This window comes from Pristiophorus japonicus, chromosome 9 (genome assembly GCF_044704955.1).
Source record: "Pristiophorus japonicus isolate sPriJap1 chromosome 9, sPriJap1.hap1, whole genome shotgun sequence".
NCBI lineage: Eukaryota > Metazoa > Chordata > Chondrichthyes > Pristiophoridae > Pristiophorus > Pristiophorus japonicus.
The window spans coordinates 209,290,693-209,312,604 of NC_091985.1; the positions used below are offsets into that span (position 1 = coordinate 209,290,693).

The window sequence follows — 21,912 nt, forward strand, 5'->3', positions numbered from 1 at the left end:
GAAATCATCTCACCATCTGAGACACCTGCATTTTCACACTGACGAGAAGCCATTCACCTGCTCCGTGTGTGGGAAGGGATTCACAAATTCACCCCATCTTCTGGCTCACCAGCATATCCACACTGGGGAGAGGCCGTTTACCTGCTGAGTGTGGGAAGGGATTCACTTGTTCATCCAGCCTCACTGCACACCAAGTTGTTCATACCAATAGGAGAGCATTTAAATGTTCTGACTGTGGGAAGAGCTTTAAAAGCAGAAGTTATCTGAGGAAACACCAATGAGTTCACACTGGGGAGAGGCCATTCACCTGCTCCGTGTGTGGGAAGAGATTCACTCAGTCATCCACCCTGCTGAAACACCAGCAAGTTCACAAGCGACTGCAGGGTTTGGATTCTGCTGATAATCACATCAGGACTGAACCGTGTTCATTCTGACAGTTGGGTTGTGTTTCCCCTGCAACTGGGCTGGATTTTAATTTTCTGGATATCTGAAAATAAATCAGCTTTGGTTCAAGCACACATTGTGTCGATTCCTTGATATCTCCAATATAAGAGGAGACTAATTGATACCCTGTTACTGACTGTTAAATGAAGGAGAAAAGTTCCAAAAAAGGAACAAAGACTTGTCCTTATGTAGCACCTTACGTGACCTCAGGATGTCAGCCAATGAAGTACAACAACATCAAAGTACATTTGAACTGCATTCACTGTTGTAGTATAGGAAATGCGGCAAAACTATTTTACCTGAGCAAGAGGGTGGCTGCTCTGGGACACCACCTGGGAGCAACGTCAAGCTACTGGCACAGTCATGGGAGCATTTGATGACTGCTGCTTTTGATTAAAAGATGGGGGGTGGTTGATGAAGCATCTAAATTTCAATTTTCTTTTGATACATAGGAAAAAAATAATAGAATTGAAAAGTAGGGAAGTTATGCTAAACCTGTATCGAACCTTGGTTAGACCACACACAGTACTATGACATCTTTCAGTTATCATTGCGCAAATATTGTTTCTATTATTATCACAAAAACTCGTTTCTTCCTTGTCCCGGCCCCAATTATTACTGCACTAGACCATTCCCACAAATGTTGGAAGAGGTTGATGAGGAAACGGTGAAGGTAACAATCAAAAGAAAGAAGACTGTGGAAACAGAAATAGTGCACAATTCTCTGGAGAGTAACAAGTGTTTCATTCTTTTCAAATGAGGGAAATACTCGGTCAGAGAATTACAGGTTTATTAACTTCATGTCAGGCACAGGTAGTTTTATTTTTACCATCACTTGCACCAATCATCACACACTCCACGTGTATATCAGGAGCTTCTGGGTGATGCTGATGTGATCACTGGACAATAAAGCTCAGAGACTGGTGGCAGGCTGCTCATTATCCTCGGTGTGATTTAATCCCCTTCCCACTGAATACTGTGGACAGACATGGTCACCGTGGTAACAGAATGGTCAGTGTGACATCATTTTCTGAACAAGAGCACACAAGACAATGGGTTATCAATAAATGGTAATGATATTAAGCACTCTGTAATTACATTTTGAATAAAAGAATATAAAATGGTGAAAGATAGCTGGTGAGGTTAATCATTTATTTTTGCAGAATGCACTTGCAAACATTATTTTGTACACCCACATATCACACATATATAGAGCGAGCTGTGTGTTTTTTTTCAGTTGTTCCTATTAACCAGATGAGAGTTATTAGGACATTAGGACCCTGCGGCTGCCCATCCGATGGTGCTGTGTGGTCACGGTTCCAGGCTCTGTCTGACACAATCAGTGGGCCAGACAAAGCTCAATGGAAAATACTGCAGAAAAAACAATCCTTAGCATTAAAATCTGTCAGCAGTAGGCATAGGACAACACAAGTGTGAATTAGTAACCTTTAACACACAAAGTGCCACTAAGTAGTGCAAAGTGCAGTGAATTGCTCCCCTTCAGTCCTGTCCCTCAATCCCAGTCCATCTCTGGGAGATTGTTACAAGCTTCACCCTATCCTCTCAACACAAAGATTACCCACACAATACTAGATAAATTAGACATTGCCCACAGCTGCTGATAGCTATTAACAAGAATAAATCTGCTTCTCAGTAAAAAAAAAGATTGCATCCTCCCACACATGCAAATATATATCTTTACGATATTTATCTATTGCTCTATCATCTGTCTCTATCTTACAGACGCAAGGTCGAGTGCAGTATTAGCAGGGACAGGTTCTATTGTAATATAAAGTGAGAAAGGAAATTGTGTCAAGTAAACAGAATCAGGGTCTTGTGTAATATAAACAGAGACAGGGTCTAGTGCAGTAACAACTGACACAGGGCCCAGTGTGATATAAACAGAGATAGAGTCTAGTGTAATATAAGCAGAGACAGGGCCTTGTGTAATATAAACAGAGACATGGTCTAGTGTAATATAAACAGAGACAGGGCCTTGTGTAATATAAACAGAGACAGGGTCTTGTGTAATATAAACAGAGACAGGGTCTTGTGTAATATAAACAGAGACAGGGTCTTGTGTAATATAAACTGAGACAGGGTCTAGTGTAATATAAACAGAGACAGGGCCATGTGTAATATAAACAGAGAAAGGGTCTCGTGTAATATAAACTGAGACAGGGTCTAGTGTAATATAAACAGAGACAGAGTGTAATGTAATATAAACAGAGGCAGGGTGTAATGTAATATAAACAGAGACAGGTCTAGTGTAATATAAACAGAGACAGGGTCTAGTGTAATATAAACAGAGACAGGGTCTAGTGTAATAAAACAGAGGCAGGGTGTAATGTAATATAAACAGAGGCAGGGTGTTATGTAATATAAACAGAGACAGGGCCTAGTGTAATAAAACAGAGGCAGGGTGTAATGTAATATAAACAGAGGCAGGGTGTAATGTAATATAAACAGAGACAGGGCCTAGTGTAATAAAACAGAGGCAGGGTGTAATGTAATATAAACAGAGACAGAGTGTAATGTAATATAAACAGAGACAGGGTCCAGTGTAATAAAACAGAGACAGGGTGTAATGTAATATAAACAGAGGCAGGGTGTAATGTAATATAAACAGAGGCAGGGTGTAATGTAATATAAACAGAGACAGGGTCTAGTGTAATATAAACAGAGACAGGGTCTAGTGTAATATAAACAGAGACATGATGTAGTTATAGAATCAGAGAGTCGAAGAATGATACATTTCAGATTGTGTACATCCAGCCCACTGGTGCCTGTGCCGGCACTCATTTGAAAGATCTAACCAATCAGTCCCACTCCCCCTGCTCCGTCCCTATATCCCAATCAGTCCCACTCCTCCTGCTCCTTCCCTATATCCCAATTAGTCCCACTACCCCTGCTCCTTTCCAATTAGTCCCACTTCCCCTGCTCCTTCCCAATTAGTCCCACTCCCCCTGCTCCTTCCCTATATCCCAATTAGTCCCACTTCCCCTACTCCTTCCCAATATCCCAATTAGTCCCACTTCCCCTGCTCCTTCCCTATATCCCAATTAGTCCCACTTCCCCTGCTCCTTCCCTATATCCCAATTAGTCCCACTTCCCCTGCTCCTTCCCAATATCCCAATTGGTCCCACTTCCCCAGCTCCTTCCCAATATCCCAATTAGTCCCACTCCCCCTGCTCCTTCCCTATATCCCAATTAGTCCCACTACCCCTGCTCCTTCCCAATTAGTCCCACTTCCCCTGCTCCTTCCCTATATCCCAATTAGTCCCACTCCCCCTGCTCCTTCCCAAAATCCCAATTCGTCCCACTCCTCCTGCTCCTTCCCAATTAGTCCCACTTCCCCTGCTCCTTCCCAATATCCCAATTAGTCCCTCTCCCCCTGCTCCTTCCCTATATCCCAATTAGTCCCACTTCCCCTGCTCCTTCCCAATATCCCAATTAGTCCCACTTCCCCTGCTCCTTCCCAATATCCCAATTAGTCCCACTCCCCCTGCTCCTTCCCTATATCCCAATTAGTCCCACTTCCCCTGCTCCTTCCCAATATCCCAATTAGTCCCACTTCCCCTGCTCCTTCCCAATATCCCAATTAGTCCCACTCCCCCTCTCATTCCCTATATACCAATTAGCCCCACTCCCCCTGCTCCTTCCCTATATCCCAATTAGCCCCACTCCCCCTGCTCCTTCCCTATATCCCAATTAGTTCCACTCCCCCTGCTCCTTCCCTATATCCCAATTAGTCCCATTCTCCCTGCTCCTTCCCAATATCCTAATTAGTCCCACTCCCCCTGCTCTTTCCCAATATCTCTGCAATTTTCCAATTCCCTTTTGAAACTTATTACTGAATCTGCTCCTGGCCCCCTTTCAGGCCGTGTATTCCAGATCATAACAGCTCATTGCGTATTTATTTCCTCATTTTGCCTCTGATTCTTGTGCTAGTTAAATCTATGTCCTCTGGTTACAGACCCTTCAGCCTCTGGAAACTATTTAAGAACATAAGAGCATAAGAATTGGAAGCAGGAGTAGGCCATACAGCACTTTGGGCCTGCTCCGTCACTTGATAAGATCATTGTCAATCATCGACCACCACTCCACTTTCCCCCCTGTTCCCCATAGTCCCGTGATTCCCCGAGAGTCCATAAATCTATCTATCTTAGCCTTGAATATACTCAACGACTCAGCATCCACGGTCCTTTCAGGTAGAGAATTCCAAAGATTCACAACCCTCTGAGTGAAGACATTCCTCAACTTAGTCTGAAATGGCCCACCCCTGATCCTGAGATGATGCCCCCTATTTCTAGACTCTCCAGCTGGGGGAAGCAATCTCTCAGCATCTACCCTGTCAATGCCCCTCAGAATCTTATATTTTTCAATGAGATCCCCTCTCATTCTTCTAAACTCCAGAGATTATAATCTACTCAATCTCTCCTCATACAACAACCCTCTCATCCCAAGGATCAATCTAGTGAACCTTCGTTGGACCGCCTCTGTGGTCTCACCAAAGCCCTGTACAATTGTAGTAAGACTTCCTTACTCTTGTACTCCAACCCCCTTGCAATAAAGGCCAACATGCCATTCACCTGCCTAATTGATTGCTGTACCTGCATGCTAACTTTGTGTGTTTCCTGTTCGAGGACACCCAAGCCTCTCTGAACACCCAACATTTAACATTTTCTCACAATTTAAAAAATTCAGTTTTTCTGACCTTCCTAATAAAGTGAATAACCTCACATTTCCCCACATTATGCTCCATCTGTCACCTCATTGCCCACTCTCTTAACCTGTCCATATCCCTTTGCAGATGCTTTGTGTTCTCCTCACAGCTTACTGTCCCACCCATCCCTCGATACTGCGCCTGATACCCGGCACCTCTTCAACCAGTGCATCAACATTGGGAACAAATGACTGGGCTGAGGCCTGCCTTGGATAAAAACATGAGGCCACTATGGCTGTAGTGTGCACCATCTACGGCAGCAAGTCAGCAAGGCTTCTTTGACAGCACCTTCCAAACCCACAACCTCCTCCGTGTCGAAGAACAAGGACAGCAGGTGTATGGGAATACCGGCACCTCCAAGTTCCCCTCCAAGTCACGCAGCATCCTGACCTCAGCACTATGGGAGCACCTTCACCACATAGACTGCAGCACGGTTCAAGAAGGCAGCGGCTCACCACCACCTTCTAAAGGGGCAATTAAGGATGGACAATAAATGCAGGCTGGTTCGCCCACATCCCGAGAATGAATAAATAAAGAACAAACACAGTGAGAAATGAGCTGCAGAACTGCCGACACCATGAGCTTTAAGGAGACATTTCCCTTTGGAGATCGGATTGCCCATTGAGTTTAATTAAACTGATGATACAGTAACAATGCTGCTTTGCCCCGTGACAGTAACAGATTATCAGAATATTTCCCATCAGGTGAAATCGAATGTCAGACTTGGACATCTTGTAGATCCATCTTTTAAAAAGTTGTGCGAAGTCCGTTCTAAGATAGATTCCACCCAGTTCATAACAAGTCGTCAATCAGCTCGTCTTATCATTGAGATATCAAGGACGAGGCACAGGATGTCTAAAAGAAAGCTGATGTAGTTGATATTTACAGAATATCAAACTATAGCCCAGTTACAGGGTTATTAACATCGGCAAAAACAAATGGCAACTGCCAGAATGAACATGGTTCAGTTCCGGATGTGATTAACAGCAGAACCCAACCCCTGCAGTCAATTGTGAACTCGCTGGTGTTTCAGGTAGTCGGATGACTGAGTGAATCCCTTCCCACACACAGAGCAAGGGAACGGCCTCTCCTTCGTGTGAATTTGCTTGTTGTGTGCCAGCAAGTTGGATGACACAGCGAATCCCTTCCCACAGACAGAACAGCTGAACGGCCTCTCTCCAAAGTGAATTCGCTGGTGTTTCTGGAAAATGGCTAACCGAGCGTATCCCTTCCCACAGACGGAGCAGGTGAATGGCCTCATCCCAGTGTGAACTCGTTTGTGTGTCAGCAGGTTGGATAACCAAGCGAATCCCTTATCACACATGGAGCATGTGAACAGCTTCTCCCCAGTGTGAACTTGCTGATGTGTCAACACGATATCTGACTGAGTAAAACCCCTGCCACACATGGAGCAGGTGAACGGCCTCTCCCCGGTGTGACTGCACCGATGAATCTCCAGCCGGGACAGCTAATTGAATCCCTTCCCACAGTCCCCACATTTCCACGGTTTCTCCATGGTGCGGGTGTCTTTGTGTCTCTCCAGGTTGGAAGATCAGTTGAAGCCTCGCCCACACACAGAACACATGTACGGTTTCTCCCCGTTGTGAATGGTGCGATGTTTTTTCAGGCGGTGTAACTGGTCAAAGCTCTTTCCACATTCAGTGCACTGGAACACTCTCACTCGGGTGTGTGTGTCTCGGTGCTTTTCCAGTCACACTGATGTTTGAAATCTGTTCCCATAGACAGAACAGATAGACATTTCTCCATCCACAAAGGCCGATGATATTTAGGTCCTGATGAATTGAGTGACTCTGGCAGCTCTTGATGTACTGTTTCGTTTGAGTTTCCCATCTATAAATGCTCCCCTTCTAATACCTTGTAAAAGGAGTTTACAAAAGTCATCACTGTAAGTACAGGATAGAAGTTCAGAACAGATAACTCTAGTTTCTATACAATGTTCCTTCAAATGCCGGGGATGATTTAATCCAAAACCCAGTCTGTTAATTACTTTCAGTTAGGGACTTAGCGTGTGCCCACAGCATCTCTCTCACCATTGATGTGAATAGAGCATCACACCTGCACACCTGGTTTTACATTTAAATTCACTCAGCAAATTTATTTAACAGAAGATGAACATGTAAACAGATCACAGCCCAATAATACAGCTCTATATTCACAGGAGAGAGTCTGTTATCTAAATCCTCAAGTGTACAAAATAAAGATGCCAAATGCAAGAGTCCCTCGAATCCTGTGTTAAAATTTTTCAAATCTTACCCGGTTCCTTCCTTATTGCAGAAATCCCCCTCCCTGTGGGAGTCAATATTGGTCAAAACCTAATTGTACATTTCGAACCGATTTTTACACTCAGAGTTTCAAGCTGACCAGATCCTTCTCTCAGAAAATCTCCAAAGAGCACAGCTCTCCCCTCCTTTAAATCCAGGATTAGAGTTAAGGGGAATTTGAATACCCGACCTAACAAATTTAAAACGACCCCTCAGCGAATTATTCCTCTCTCCAACCTCTAACCAATGAAACTTGTAATACTGAGGCTGAAATTTTACTTCCGTGCGCCGGGTTCCAAACCTGGGACTGTACGTGGGGATTCCAACCCTGGGGCTGTACATGGGGAGTCTAACCCTGGGATTGTACATGGGGATTCTAACCCTGGCACTGTACATGGGGATTCTAACCCTGGGACTGTACATGGGGATTCTAACCCTGGGACTGTACATGGGGATTCTAACCTCGGGACAGTACATTGGGATTCTAACCCTGGGAGTACGTGGGGATTCCAACACTGGGACTGTACATGGGGAGTCTAACCCTGGGACTGTACATGGGGATTCTAACCCTGGGACTGTACATGGGGATTCTAACCCTGGGACTGTACATGGAGATTCTAACCTCGGGACAGTACATGGAGATTCTAACCTCGGGACAGTACATGGGGAGTCTAACCCTGGGACTGTACATGGGGATTCTAACCCTGGGACTGTACATGGGGATTCTAACCCTGGGACTGTACATGGGAATTCTAACCCTGGGACTGTACATGGGAATTCTAACTGGGACTGTACATGGGGATTCTAACACTGAGACTGTACATGGGGATTCTAACCCTGGGACTGTACCTGGAGATTCTAACCCTGGGACTGTACATGGGGATTCTAACCTCGGGACTGTACATGGGGATTCTAACCCTGGGACAGTACATGGGGATTCCAAGCCTGGGACTGTAGAAAGAGGGCTCTTCTGTTAGAATTGTGTGATGTAAACCGTAAGTTAGGCACTTACCATCACTTTCAGAAGAGAAGGTGAAAAGTCCGATGTGTAGAGAGTGAGAATAAAATAAATGAGGCAATGACTTTCACTCCCGGAGATTGGGACCTGGGGGTGTTTGTGCATGAAACTCTTTTAGGAATAATATTTCTGCCCAGGATTGAACCAGGGACCTTTTGCGTGTAAAGCAAACATGATAACCACTACACTACAGAAACCTCCAAAATGTTAGTTTGCAGGTGCAGCAGGTAATCAGGAAGGCGAATGGAATGTTGGCCTTCATTGCGAGAGGGATGGAGTACAAAAGCAGGGAGGTCCTGCTGCAACTGTACAGAGTATTGGTGAGGCTGCACCTGGAGTACTACGTGCAGTTTTGGTCACCTTACTCAAGGAAGGATATACTGGCTTTGGAGGGGGTATAGAGACGATTCACTAGGCTGATTCCGGAGATGAGGGGGTTAACTTATGATGATAGATTGAGTAGACTGGGTCTTTACTCGTTGGAGTTCAGAAGGATGAGTGGTGATCTTATAGAAACATTTAAAATAATGAAAGGGATAGACAAGATAGAGGCAGAGAGGTTGTTTCCATTGGTTGGGGAGGCTAGAACTAGGGGGTACAGCCTCAAAATACGGGGGAGCCAATTTAAAACCAAGTTGAGAAGGAATTTCTTCTCCCAGAGGGTTGTGAATCTGTGGAATTCTCTGCCCAAGGAAGCAGTTGAGGCTAGCTCATTGAATGTATTCAAGTCACAGATAGATAGATTTTTAACCAATAAGGGAATTAAGGGTTATGGGGAGCGGGCGGGTAAGTGGAGCTGAGTCCACGGCCAGATCAGCCATGATCTTTTTGAGTGGCGGAGCAGGCTCGAGGGGCTAGATGGCCTACTCCTGTTCCTAATTCTTATGACTAGGTTCTTATGACCCGGTTCTTATGACACACTGAAGCCCCGCCCAGTGTTCCCGTGCCAAGATGGCGGATAATCGGGGCCTGTTACTGGGAGAAAAACCCGTCGTTGCAAACGCGGGAGTTCCGGGTTATTACTCGGGGCTTGCGGCCTACACCAGTTGTTTATGAAGCCTCCCCGCCCACTTGCCGATCGATGACTCCCCTGCGCCCCGCTGATTCTCACCCGGTGCAGAGTCCCGCTCCAGCCTGAGCTCGTCTCAGCGTCCGTGTGTCTCCAGTGCTCGCTCTGCGCATGCTCAGCTCACACTGCCCGAGAGATTAACGGCAGCTGCGGACCAATAAGAAGAGCAGGGGCGGTACAGAAGAACCAAGCGGGTAATGGTCCTCCAACCAATCGGAGTGTGTGAGGGGCGGGGTTTGAGGCGCCCCCAATGGGCGGGGCTGAGCCCGTGTCTCTCTCACTGAGCATGCGCGAGCGGAGAAGACGGACGTCACTGGACCGGACTATTCAGGGAGGCGGTAGGAGATTGTGGGCGCGGGGGAGGATCTGGATCCGCAGGTGGGCCGGGGAGCTTCACACACACACACCCCCACCCCCACCCCCACCCCCGCTGTAGGCCTCAGGCGCAGAATCATAGCCCACAGGCCCCGGGTTTGCCCCGCGGTGACAGGCCCGGGCAGCGCGGTCACTGGCCTCCATTTTGCACAGGGCGGGGTCACGGCGCTTGCGCAATCTCCATGGCCAGAAACACTGAGTGGGCGGGGCTTCAGTGTCCCAGTGCCCGCGAAATGGAGTAACCCTGGCAACAGGCGCGTCAACAGCTCACAACAGTAACCCTGGCAACAGGCGCGTCATCACCTCACCACAGTAACCAGGGCACAGGCTCTTCATCACCTCACAACACCATCCTGGATTTATATAACGCCTTCAACCTAGTAAAATATCCAAAGGTGCTTGAGAGAAGCGTTATAAGAGAATAGTTTGTCACCGAAGCAGAGAGATTTAGAATCACAGAAATTTACAGCATGGAAGGAGACCATTTCGGCCCATCATGACCTCGCCGGCCGACAAACAGCTATCCATCTTAATCCCACTTTCCAGCTCTTGGTCTGTAGCCCTGTAGGTTACGGCACTTCAAGTGCAGATCCAAGCACTTTTTAAATGTTATGATGGTTTCTGCCTCGACCACCCTTTCAGGCAGTGAGTTCCAGACTCCCACTAAATTCTGGGTGAAGAAATTTACCCTCTAATCCCCCTACCTGCAGAGTGAGGGAGTTTCAGAGTTTGGGGCCTAAAAACAGAAGGCAGGACCACCAATGGCGAACTGTTTATAATTTGGGATCCTCATGAGGGCAGAATTTAAGGAGATCAGATATATGGGGAGAGAGTTGGGCTTGTGAGGCTGAATGAGATTACAGAGATAGGGAGGGGCGAGGCCATGGAGGGATTTGTAAACAAGGATGAGAATTTTGAAAATGAGGTGTTGCAAAACTGAGCCAGTGTAGGTCAGCGAGCAAAGGGGTGATGGGTAAGCGGGACTTGGTGCAAGTTAGGACGCCGAATTTTGGATGACCTCAGGATAATGTAGGGTATATTGTGGGAGGCCAGCAGGAGTTTGTTGGAATAGTCAAGTCGAGAGGTAACAAAGGCATGCTTGATGGCTTCTGCAGCAGATGAGCTGAGACAGGAATGCAGACGGGCGATGTTATGGGGGTGAAAATGGGTGGTTTTAGTTAAGGTACAGACATGCGCTCAGAAGCTCATTTCAGGGTCAAATATAAACCAAGTTTGTGAACAGTCTGGTTCAGCCTCAGGCAGATGCTAGAGAGAGAGATGGAGTCGGTGGCTAGGGAACAGATTTTGTGACAGGGAAATTTCTGCTCACCTGGTACTGGATGTCGTACAAGCACTCTGACAATTTAGAGATTGTGGAGGGGTTGAGAGAAGTGGTGGTGAGGTAGAGCTGGGTGTCGTTAGAATCATAGAATGGTTACAGCACAGAAGGAGGCCATTTGGCCCATCGAACCCTTGCCGGCTCTCTGCAAGAGCACCTCAGCTAGTCCCACTCATCTGCCTTTTCCCTGCAGCCCGACAGATTTCTCTCCTTCAGGTACTTATCCAACTCCCTTTTGAAAGCAGTGATTGACTCTGCCTCCACCACCCCTTCAGGCAGTGCATTCTGGATCCTGACAACTTGCTCTGGTTCTCGATCCTTCCACCAATGGAAACAATTTCTCTCTACTCTGTCCAGACCCCTCAGGATTTTGAACACCTCTATGAAATCTTCTCTGCTCTAAGGAGAACAACTCCAGCTTCTCCAGTTAATCCATGTTACTGAAGTCCCACATCCCTGGAATCATTCTCATAAATGCTGCAGCTCCTGACAGACCGCATTGCAGCACTGGAGCTGCGTATGGACCCACTCTGGAGCATCCGCAATGCTGAGGATGTCGTGAATAGCACGTTTAGTCAGTTGGTCACACCGCAGGTATAGGTTACTCAGGCAGATAGGGAATGGATGACGATCAGGCAGAGCAGTGGAAGGAAGGTAGTGCAGGGGTCCCCTGCAGTCATCTCCCTCCAAAACAGTTATACCGTTTTGGATACTGTTGGGGGAGATGACTCATCAGGGGAAGGCAGCAGCAGCCAAGTTCATGGCACCATGGATGGCGCTGCTGCACAGAAGAGCAGGAAAAAGAGTGGGCAAGCTTTAGTGGTAGGGGATTCTATTGTAAGGGGAATAGATAGGCGTTTCTGCGGCCGCAATCGAGACTCCAGGATGGTATGTTGCCTTAATGGTGCAAGGGTCAAGGATGTATCGGAGAGGCTGCCGGGCATTTTGGAGGGAGAGGGTGAACAGCCAGTTGTCATGGTGCATATAGGTACCAACGATATAGGTAAAAAACGGGATGAGGTCCTACAAGCTGAATTTAGGGAGCTAGGAATTAAATTAAAAGGTGGACTTCAAAGTTGTAATCTCAGGATTGCTACCAGGGCCACATGCTAGTCAGAGTATAAATAGCAGGATAGTTAAGATGGATACGTGGCTTGAGGAATGGTGCAAGAGGGAGGGATTCAAATTCCTGGGACATTGGAACCAGTTCTGGGGAAGGTGGGACTAGTACAAACTGGACGGTCTGCACCTGGGCAGGACTGGAACCAATGTCCCAGGGGGATTGTTTCCTAGTACTGTTGGGAGGGTTTAAACTAATAAGGCAGTGGGATGGGAATCTATGCAGGGAGGCAGATGGGAGTAAAATGGAGGCGGAAGCAAAAAGTAGAAAGGAGATAAGGAAAGGTGGAGGGCAGAGAAATCAAAGGCAAAAATCAAAAGCGGCCACATTACAACATAATTCTAAAAGGACAAAGAGTGTTAAAAAAACAAGCCTGAAGGCTCTGTGTCTCAGTGCGAGGAGCATTCGTAATAAGATGGATGAATTAACTGCGCAGATAGCTGTTAACGGATATGATGTAATTGGGATTACGGAGACATGGCTCCAGGGTGACCAAGGGTGGGAACTCAACATCCAGGGGTATTCAATATTCAGGAAGGATAGACAGAAAGGAAAAGGAGGTGGGGTAGTGTTGCTGGTTAAAAAGGAAATTAACACAATAGTAAGGAAGGACATTAGCTTGGATGATGCGGAATCTAAATGGGTGGAGCTGCGGAACACCAAAGGGCAGAATACGCTAGTGGGAGAAGTGTACAGACCACCGAACAGTGGTAGTGAGGTTGGGGATGGCATCAAACAGTGCAATAAAGGTACAGCAGTTATCATGGGTGACTTTAATCTACATATAGATTGGGCTAACCAAACTGGTAGCAATACGGTGGAGGATTTCCTAGAGTGCATGGAGGGATGGTTTTCTAGCCCAATATGTCGAGGAACCAACTAGCGAGCTGGCCATCCTAGACTGGATGTTGTGTAATGAGAGAGGATTAATTAACAGTCTTGTTGTGCGAGACCCCTTGGGGAAGAGTGACCATAATACGGGAGAATTCTTCATTAAGATAGAGAGTGACACAGTTAATTCAGAGACTAGTGTCCTGAACTTAAAGAAAGGTAACTTCGATGGTATGAGACGTGAATTGGCTAGGATAGACTGGCGAATGAAACTTAAAGGGCTGACGGTGGATAGGCAATGGCAGACTTTTAAAGATCACATGGATGAACTTCAACAATTGTACATCCCTGTCTGGTGTAAAAATAAAACGGGGAAAGTGGCTCACCCATGGCTAACAAGGGAAATTAGAGATAGTGTGAAATCCAAGGAAGAGGCATATAAATTAGCCAGAAAAAGCAGCAAACCTGAGGACTGGGAGAAATTTAGAATTCAGCAGAGGAGGACAAAGTGTTTAATTAGGAGGGGGAAAATAGAGTATGAGGGTAAGCTTGCAGGGAACATAAAAATTGACTGCAAAAGCTTCTATAGATATAGGAAGAGAGAAAGATTAGTGAAGACAAATGTAGGTCCCTTGCAGTCAGAATCAGGTGAAATTATAATGGGGAACAAAGAAATGGCAGATCAATTGAACAAATACTTTGGTTCTGTCTTCACTAAGGAAGACACAAATAACCTTCCGGAAATACTAGGGGACCGAGGGTCTAGCGAGAAGGAGGAACTGAAGGAAATCCTTACTAGTCAAGAAATTGTGTTTGGGAAATTGATGGGATTGAAGGCCGATAAATCCCCAGGGCCTGATAGTCTGCATTCCAGAATACTTAAGGAAGTGGCCCGAGAAATAGTGGACACATTGGTGGTCATTTTCCAACATTCTATGGACTCAGGATCAGTTGCTATGGATTGGAGGGTTCTAATGTAAACCAACTTTTTAAAAAAGGAGGGAGAGAGAAAACAGGGGTTAGCTTGACATCGATAGAGGGGAAAATGTTGGAATCAATTATTAAAGACGTAATAGCAGCGCATTTGGAAAGCAGTGACAGGATAGGTCCAAGTCATCATGGATTTATGAAAGGGAAATCATGCTTGACAAATCTTCTACAATTTTTTGAGGATATAACTAGTAGAGTGGATAAGGGAGACCCAGTGGATGTGGTGTATTTGGACTTTCAAAAGGCTTTTGGCAAGGTCCCACACAAGAGATTGGTGTAGAAAATTAAAGCACATGGTATTGGGGGTAATGTATTGACGTGGATAGAGAACTGGTTGGCAGATAGAAAACAAAGAGTCGGAATAAACGGGTCCTTTTCAGAATGGCAGGCAGTGACTTGTGGGGTACTGCAAGGTTCAGTGCTGGGACCCCAGCTATTTACAATATACATTAATGATTTAGACGAAGGAATTGAATGTAATATCTCCAAGTTTGCAGATGACACTAAGCTGGGTGGCAGTGTGAGTTGTGAGGAGAATGCTAAGAGGCTGCAGGGTGACTTGGACAGGTTAGGTGGGTGGGCAAATGCATGGCAGATGCAGTATAATGTAGATAAATGTGACGTTATCCACTTTGGTGGCAAAAACAGAGAGACAGACTATTATCTGAATGGTGACAGATTAGGAAAAGGGGAGTTGCAACAAGACCTGGGTGTCATGGAACATCAGTCATTGAAAGTTGGCATACAGGTACAGCAGGTGGTGAAGGCGGCAAATGGCATGTTGGCCTTCATAGCGAGAGGATTTGAGTACAGGAGCAGGGAGGTCTTACTGCAGTTGTACAGGGCCTTGGTGAGACCACACTTTGAATATTGTGTACAGTTTTGGTCTCCTAATCTGAGGAAGGACATTCTTGCTATTGAGGGAGTGCAGCGAAGATTCACCAGACTGATTCTCGGGATGGTGGGACTGACCTATCAAGAAAGACTGGATCAACTGGGCTTGTATTCACTGGAATTTAGAAGAATGAAAGGGGATCTCATCGAAACATATAAAATTCTGACGGGATTGGACAGGTTAGATGTAGGAAGAATGTTCCCGACGTTGGGGAAGACCAGAACCAGGGGTCACAGCCTAAGGATAAGGGGCAAGCCATTTAGGACTGAGATGAGGAGAAACTTCTTCACTCAGAGAATTGTGAACCTGTGGAATTCTCTCCCACAGAAAGTTGTTGAGGCCAGTTCATTAGATATATTCAAAGGGGAGTTACATGTGGCCCTTACGACTAAAGGGATCAAGGGGTGTGAAGAGAAAGCGGGAAAGGGATACTGAGGTGAATGATCAGCCATGATCTTATTGAATGGTGGTGCAGGTTCGAAGGGCCGAATGGCCTACTCCTGCACATATTTTCTATGTTCTATGTACATTGCACATACAAGTTCTTTATGTGTTTCTTGGGTTAGATCATTAAGTCGCACACTTATCTTATTGACAGTTTGGGCATGAGGCTCTCGGATTTCCTCGATTTGCAGCATTTTTCTGGCGACCTCGTCCCCAATTTCTGACAACTGCAAAGTCCGATCGTTTTTCTTTCGCAAAAGGGTTCTCAAACGATGGGCTAAGTCTTGAACATCTTGGTCTATACTGGCTATGTCAAATGTGTTAACAGCTGCCACCCTTGTCGCATACCAATAGTGCGTGTCGGTTGTTGATAGACAATAGATAACATAAAAACCACACAGTCTCATGGTTCATTGTCGGACTATCTCGATCGTATGTTCCATAAGTATCACCTCAGCGTCTAACCGTTGTGACTCTCTCGTCCCCATTCCGCTTAATGCCCATTGTACTTGGTCCTCAATTGGCCCAATTAACTATCCAAATTAATTATATCTTCCCTTTGGCAGCTAAACTTTTAACTCCTTTCTCATGATATTTATTGCCTTCGCAAATAATTACTTAATGAAACCCGCGCCCCAAGTCTCACAGTTTGGACTGGGGTAATACAAAAGGTTCCTGTCGCAATGGGACAAGTCAGGTTGGTACCATACTGGTATTCCCGGTGTATGGTGCTGACACAATATTCACCTTCCCTCTTTATACAGATCATACAGGAAAATGCTGTCCCGCAATTACCTTCATGGTGCAATTCCATGTTATCCCATCCATCCGGGTTAATTTTCCGTGTTCATTGTATCCTACTAAATTCTCTCCGGCATGCTTGAGTAATACCCTACTATCTCTAACAGGGTGATGTCAGTCTGTTCCTGTAAATGACACTCGTGCCACCGGGTACACCTGTACCAACCTTCTGACTTGGCACAGAGTCTTAGTAAGTTGATAAGTGGACATTGCCCTAGGTCTTGATCAGTTACCCAGAAAGAGAGCTTTCCCTCTGCAATATGCTGCAGGTTTCCTTGGGCTTGTTCCACTAACCAAGATCCATACATTACTTCGAGCCGTTTCGTTGAAGACTATTTGTTCTCCTTCTATAATCTTGTTTACCCCCTTTTAGCATTAAACTAGTTGCAACATATTAATCAGGCCTCACTGCCTCCTGTTATGATTCTCCCCAATAGTCTCGGCATCATTCTTAACAAGGTACGATCAAGCCCATCACTCTCCCTGAATTCAGTGCAGGTTATACTGGCTGTTTTCCAAACTCCCTTGCTCATTCTCCTATGTAGCTGCGCTGTTTTAGGCTTGCACCACCCAGGTAGTCCCACTTTGGTCAGATTCAATATTACACGTGCCACTTTGTGATGCACATCATGGTACAATATCACCTGAGTTGAGATTACCATTAGCCCATTTGTTGGCCCTGGGATGTGTTTATGACGAACAATTCGCTTTTCCCACAAATCTGTTTATTCGTTGGAGAAGGAGCCTTTGGATGAGTCTTTTTTTTAAAAACTAATGATTGTACAACCGCGCTCCCGTCCTTACACCCCTTGATATAATGGGCAGTTACAGCGGTATGATTACCATGCAGCTGTAAATGTACCCCTATCCTATACCCTCGGCCGTTCCCTACTTCTACCATTCACGATATGTCTCTTACTACTCTGTGAGATTGGCGGGGTTTGCGAGGTATGTCTGTGGACAGGAGATAGTTCTAAATCTGGGACCCGAGGAGATTCTTCCAGCTCCCGTGTCCTGTCCACTTCCCTTTGGATCATACTGTTTCAAAGGTATTACCCACTGAGTTAAAACAGTTCACAGCTGCCTGTGAAGAGTTAACTTCCTTTGTTTCGAAAGCTGACAAACACAGACACCATTAATCAATGTCGACTTCAGCCTGCAGTCTTTGTCAGTTTAAACTCTCCAGTTAAAAATTTTACTTTTATAAAGTCTCCGTGTTTTTATTCTCAAAATTAACATTCAGTAAAACACCTTTGCACATAATAGTATTTCATCGTTTTCTCCCCAGTTACACATTGGTCAAAATTTAAAAAAAATCATACCAATTATTAATGTGAAATGCCTTATGTCCGGAACTAAAAACTCTCCACACAATTTACATCAACCAGAATTTGATCATGGCCATAATAAAAGTCTGGTTTTTAATAGGTTAATTAATCTCAGCAACTCCAATATTAAACTTCCCAATGCCACTTGGAAAAGGGGGAGGAGCCACAGCCAAACATGTTTTCTTAAAACTTTGCTGAAACATCAAAGAAAAACACGAACAGTAAGAAAGAAACATGATCTTCCCTTTTCTCCTTTTGATTCGGTCATAACTAGTTATCCATTATTCCTTAAATCAATTTTCATTTTCTGATCCCTATCATATCTCCTCTAAACCTCCCTTCAATTACTTTAAACCTATGCTCTTTGCTTGTTGACCTCTCCGCCAAGGGAAACAGGACCTTCCTATCACTCTATCTCGGCCCCACCTAATTTTATACACCTCAATAAATTCTCCCCTCAGGCCTCCTCTATTCCAAAGAAAAGAGACCCAGCATCTCTAATCTTTCTGCACAGCCAAATTCTCCAGTCCAGGCAACATTCTTGTAAATCTCCTCTGCACTCTTCAATGCAATCACATTTTTCCTGTAATGTGGTGGCCCAACTAGTTTTCTACAGTTCAAGCATGACGTCTCTGCTCCTGTATTCCATGCCGTGACTAATAAAGGCAAGTATTCCATATGCCTTCTTAACCACCTTATCTACCTAGCTTCAGGGGTCGGTGGACCTACACTCCAAGGTCCCTTTGCTCCTCTACACTTTTCAGTGTCGTACCATTTAATGTTTGTTTTATAATCTGCACCATAATCTGTTGCCCCTGTAGATTTTAGCACTTTTTGCTGTTAAATGCCTACAATTCATGGTTTGGATTCCCACTGAACATCTCCTTTTAGAATTGCTTCCTGCTTTTTTTTTGTTGAAACGGTCGCCATAGCAACTAACTTCGACCCCCTCATTTTTTTGCATTACAAAGAGCCTCTCTCGCTCTACATTTCCACCACATTTGTCAGTCTGTTGCAGTTATAACAGACTTCGGGTGTCCTACCCCCGCTCTCCCCACCCCCCACGTTTCTAATTGATGGGGGCTGCTGGCGGGGGTAGAACACCCGAAGTCTGTTATAACTCTTGTTCCTTTTTGTGTGTCCTGATGGATGCTGTCATCATCACATCTACTGTCAGTTTATTTCGTCACTTTCTCAGTCAATAGTCTGGGCCATTTACTTAATTGATAATACGTGTGAGTGACTAAAACGAGGGCTTCCTCCTCCTTTTGTTTCTTTTCCGACTCCAACCATTTTCTTTGTTCAGCGGGTGGGTTGTCTGGTTTCCAATTTTGTTTAATCATTATTTCAATTAGTTTTTAATTTTTGTCTGCTAGGTACCGTGTCAGGGATCCCTGGTCCCCACTCGAGTTTCTCACTTCCCATGGCTATATGTTATCAGCGGTACGTGCCTGAGTGAGACTAATACTTGTAACCTATTGGTACATCCCTAGGCTTATATTCACTGGAATTTAGAAGAATGAGAGGGGATCTCATAGAAACATATTACAATTCTGATGGGATTGGACAGGTTAGATGCAGTAAGAATGTTCCAGATGTTGGGGAAGTCCAGAACCAGGGGTCACAGTATAAGGATAAGGGGCAAGCCATTTAGGACCGAAATGAGGAGAAACTTCTTCACTCAGAGAATTGTAAACCTGTGAAATTCTATACCACAGAAAGTTGTTGAGGCCAGTTCATTAGATATTTTCAAAAGGGAGTTAGATATGGCCTTTACGGCTAAAGGGATCAAGGGGTATGGAGAGAAAGCAGGAATGGGGTACTGAAGTTGCATGATCAGCCATGATCATATTGAATGGTGGTGCAGGCTTGAAGGGCCGAATGGCCTACTCCTGCACCTATTTTCTATGTTTCTATGATACTTACTTACTCCTCACGAGTGAGACCATTACTTGCAACCTTATTGGTTGTCAGCAGTACGTCCCTTACTTACTTGCCCTGAGTGAGACTAATACTTGCAACCTTATTGGTTGTCAGCAGTACGTCCCTTACTTACTCCTCATGAGTGAGACCATTACTTGCAATTTTATCAATTATCAATCGCAACGTTACACAGTTACACTTCTATATAACCAATCATAATTGTTTCACCTGAGATCTTCCGCTGACTACTTGAAGTCTCGGCCAGATCTGCAGATTCAGATCTTTCAGGCAGTTGACATCAGGCAGATTTCTGCCCTTGTCCTAACTGTGCGTGGTAATTAAAGCATACTCACACCTTTGACATGGCTTCCATCAGCTGGTGTCCGCCGCCTGTTTGAGATCCTGCTCGCAGCGCCAATTGTAGTGGAATTTTAAAAATTAACACTCAACACCAGGTCTGGATTCGAAGATTCAAGTAGTCTTTAATTTCTTGCAAGGGAGAGACAAGTCTGCAGTCAATCGGTTGCTGAGCTGTCCTCAGAACAAAGAAAACACAGGGTTTTTAATACAGTTCCTCGGTCTATAATGGCCAGACATTCAATATATGAGACATACTTTGATTTGAATGGTCAAAACCCTTGTCACTCAAAGTAAAAGGTAGAATCCTGACCACGCCTATCTCCAGTATTTTTCCATAAACCTCACTGTGTCCCAAGACTTCATTAGCACATTGGAATGTTATCTTATCTCTCTTGCCTTGACCAGATGGAGTTTTTCCATTGTGTCACTTTTGACCCCTTGCCCTGTTTATCTGCCCCTCTGGGTTTCCGGTGGTTCAACAGTTGGGCCTCCTGTAATTGGGAATCCTGTAATTGTCCTCAGGTTACACAGCTTGTAACAATTAATCATTCTGATATGTCATTTCCTTTTAAACACCCTTGTAAATTTGACCACGACAAAAGCCTATGTCAGCTCGTTTTAATTCCGAGATCCATTCTTAATGCTTTAATTATAACAGAGCTCATTAGCTCCACTTCAGCGAAGTCTAACAAGGCATGGCAGTACGCATCAAATGGTATGACACTGAAAGGTGTACAGGAACAAAGGGCCCTTGGAGTGCAAGTTCACAGATCCCTGAAGGTAGCAGGCCAGGTAGATAAAATTGTTAAGAAGGCATGTGGAATACTTGCCTTTATTAGTCGACGCATGGAATACAAGAGCAAGGAGGTTATGCTTGAACTGTATAAAACACTGGTCAGGCTGCAGCTGGAGTACTGTGTGCAGTTCTGATCACCACATTACAGGAAAGATGTGATTGCACTGGAACAGGTGCAGAGAAGATTGACAAGAATGTTACCTGGACTGGAGAATTTTGGCTATGAGAAAAGATTGGACATGCTGGGTCTGTTTTTTTCAGAATAGAGGAGGCTGAGGGGAGACCTGATTGAGGTGTATAAAATTATGAGGGGCCTGGATAGAGTGGATAGGAAGGACCTGTTTCCCTTGGCGGAGGGGCTCAACAATCAGGCGACACAGATTTAAAGTAATTGGTTGAAGATTTAGAGGAGATATGAGGGCAAATTTCTTCACCCAGAGAAGTAGGGGTCTGGAACTCACTGCCTGAAAGGATGGTAGAGGCAGAAACCCTCAACACATTTAAAAAATACTTGGATGTGCACTTAAGTGCCGTAACCTACAGGGCTACGGACCAAGAGCTGGAAAGTGGGATTATGCTGGATAGCTCTTGGTCGGCCGGCGTGGACACGATGGGCAGAATAAAGCTCCCTCTACACTGTCCCATCAAACACTCCCAGGGCAGGTGCGGCACTGATGCTGAGTGAAGTTCCCCTGAAGCCTTGCCCCTTGGGCCCCCGGATTGGTTGGAGGACCCGCCGCGCTCTCTGTCCTCCAGGCACCGCCCACTCACTGTGGCGCTGTGCGGATCACGTGGCTGTGGTCAAACGGAATCGGCTTGTGGCCAGGGTGGGCCACCCGGGACTCTTGGGGGTCGATTTTCCGGCCCGGCCCTGCTTGCATTCGGATGTTAAGCAAATGTCACTCCCCCGCCCGGAGAGCTTCCGGATCGGGAGAATCACCGCCCGCCACGGAGCCTCGGGTAAAGGCCGCCAGCGCGCAGGCGAGAGCGAGCCGGATGGATGGGGGAGTGGTCGTGTGCTGACCATGCGCGGTGTGGTCGTGTGCTGACCATGCTCGGTGTGGTCGTGTGCTGACCATGCTCGGTGTGGTCGTGTGCTGACCATGTGCGGTGTGGTCGTGTGCTGACCATGTGCGGTGTGTTCGTGTGCTGACCATGTGCGGTGTGGTCG

General features: G+C 45.7%; 3 protein-coding genes and 1 non-coding gene across 8 annotated transcripts in view; 1 reads left to right on the plus strand and 3 right to left on the minus strand.

The window, feature by feature from the left end:
• Positions 1–21,912, plus strand: part of LOC139274101 (zinc finger protein 420-like) — a 506,104-nt gene that overhangs the window by 428,846 nt on the left and 55,346 nt on the right. The gene's annotated exons all lie outside the window — the stretch shown is intronic.
• The window catches only part of LOC139273516 (zinc finger protein 214-like), a 46,139-nt gene that overhangs the window by 3,742 nt on the left and 20,485 nt on the right, over positions 1–21,912 (minus strand). For 2 of the 4 annotated variants that reach the window (XM_070890429.1, XM_070890428.1), the window contains exon 3: positions 19,941–20,116. The gene's annotated coding sequence lies outside the window, so the exon portion shown is untranslated. Of the gene's footprint in view, positions 1–19,940; positions 20,122–21,912 lie in introns of all 4 variants that reach the window. The other 2 variants (XM_070890430.1, XM_070890431.1) reach the window with 1 other exon arrangement.
• LOC139273528 (zinc finger protein 239-like) lies at positions 5,581–9,661 on the minus strand. Of its 2 annotated transcripts, none has more exons than XM_070890477.1 (2): positions 9,582–9,661; positions 5,581–7,045 (listed from the first exon to the last, which is right to left on the minus strand). In XM_070890477.1, the coding sequence occupies exon 2, from the start codon at positions 6,576–6,578 to the stop codon at positions 6,177–6,179; it is 402 nt and encodes a 133-aa protein (XP_070746578.1). In that variant the 5' UTR covers positions 6,579–7,045; positions 9,582–9,661; the 3' UTR covers positions 5,581–6,176. The 2 variants fall into 2 exon arrangements, with proteins under 2 accessions (XP_070746578.1, XP_070746579.1); XM_070890478.1 differs by having other exon boundaries at positions 5,581–7,074; positions 9,582–9,657.
• On the minus strand, positions 8,595–8,667 carry trnav-uac (transfer RNA valine (anticodon UAC)). The gene has a single exon. It is a non-coding gene; the product is annotated as a tRNA-Val (tRNA).

What these genes read in the sequence shown, in the direction of transcription:
- LOC139273528 (XM_070890477.1), bottom strand. Translation starts at nt 6,578, where the DNA reads ATGTGTGGCAGGGGTTTTACTCAGTCAGATATCGTGTTGACACATCAG.